This window comes from Myotis lucifugus, unplaced genomic scaffold (genome assembly GCF_000147115.1).
Source record: "Myotis lucifugus unplaced genomic scaffold, Myoluc2.0 scaffold_417, whole genome shotgun sequence".
Lineage (NCBI taxonomy): Eukaryota > Metazoa > Chordata > Mammalia > Chiroptera > Vespertilionidae > Myotis > Myotis lucifugus.
Genome location: NW_005871465.1, coordinates 338,956 through 340,383, shown reverse-complemented (window position 1 = coordinate 340,383; position 1,428 = coordinate 338,956). Strand labels below are relative to the sequence as shown.

Here is a 1,428-nt window from a genome sequence, read left to right as displayed (position 1 = left end):
AGCGCGCGCCCCTGCCCGCGCCCAGAACTTCGATGGAAGAAAGATGCCGGCTACCAGAGGGTGGCGAGGAACAGGGGGAAGTACTCGCTGCAGTTCACCTGCGGAGGGCGGGGCGGCGTGAGGCGTCGCCGGGCCTGCGACCCTGCCCGCCCCGGCGCGCGCGCCCCTGCCCGGGCCCTGCCGCCGCGTCTCACTGGGCTCGGTAGACGCGCTCGAACTCGGGGGGGCCGGTGGTGAGCGGCGGCGACACGCGGAAGGCCCTGCGCGCATAGATCACCTGCAGGCAGAAGTAGGCTGGGGCGAAGGGGGTGGGAGTCAGGTCTGGCCCCTCGGCGCCGGCCGCCTCCCGAGACCCCGCCTCCCAGCGGCCTCGCACCTTTCTCTTCCACTTCCGCCTCCACACTGAACTCAGGGCTCCTCTCGAAAGCCCTCGGCAGGGGACCTCCACCCCCAGTCTTCTCTGGGCTTGCCCTGTGTCCCTGACCTCCATGGGAAGGGCAGGGTGCGGCCTGGGCACCCTGTGAGCGTAGGGGAGGGGGATGCCAATCCCTGGGACACCTGCCGTGGGCAGGCCCTTTGGACTTTCCTGCTAAATCATTTGACTTGCAAAATGCAGGCAAATGCCCAGCTACCCGTCCCCCCTCTAGACATGGACCTTGCCTTTCGGTCCCTACACAGGGAGTGCCACCACGGCCTAAGGCAGAGCTGGCTGCGTCCTTCCAGGTGCAGGGCAGCAGCACCCTGTGGCTAACAGCCCCGCGCCCACCTGCAGAGCCTCCTGACGCTGCCCAGCCTGGGTTCCTGGGCCTCCAAACTGTAGCAATGACCTCCCGTCTCAGTGTCTTTGTGCAGATACTCTGGACCCTGACCTAAATCTGACAGACACGCTCCCTACCTCCCGTGGTGGCAGCTGGGACTCTTCTAGTCCAACGCCAGACCCCAGAGCTCTGCCACCCTTCATTCCAGCACGGGCGGGTGGGCTTGCCCTAGGGGGTCTGAGTGTGGAGGGGACCCCAGGCCAGGCCCTTACCACACACAGCCCCAATGCTGGGTGTCCGCAGCTATCTTACTGCACCCTTGGCGCCAGGCCCTATGCAGACATCTCATCCCAAGGGCACTGTGGTACCAGGGTAGCATCGGGAGGAAGCCCTGCAGCTACGTGAACAGGGGCCGAGGGCCAAGCTTGCTGATGTGGCTGGAAATGGAGGCTGCGTGGACCCTTCAGGCCCCTCCCCCGGCTGTGCCTCGTCCCAGCCCATCCACGGTGGTGTCCTCAGCAGAGGGGGTATCTGGCCCAGGAATGTGTCCTCTAGGCCCGTGGTCGGCAAACCGCGGCTCGCGAGCCACATGCAGCTCTTTGGCCCTTGAGTGTGGCTCTTCCACAGAATACCACGTGCGGGCGTGCACGGAGTGCTATTGGAAACTTCG

General features: G+C 65.8%; 1 protein-coding gene across 1 annotated transcript in view; it reads right to left on the bottom strand.

Annotated features, from left to right (window-relative positions):
- Positions 1-27: 27 nt before the first annotated feature.
- Positions 28-1,428, bottom strand: part of LTC4S (leukotriene C4 synthase) — a 2,363-nt gene continuing 962 nt past the window's right edge. Inside the window, exons 2-3 of the mRNA XM_023743880.1 lie at positions 197-294; positions 28-101 (exon numbers count right to left, since the gene is read on the bottom strand). Coding sequence (XP_023599648.1) covers positions 51-101; positions 197-294 — 149 coding nt within the window. The 3' untranslated portion in view covers positions 28-50. The remainder of the gene's footprint in view (positions 102-196; positions 295-1,428) is intronic.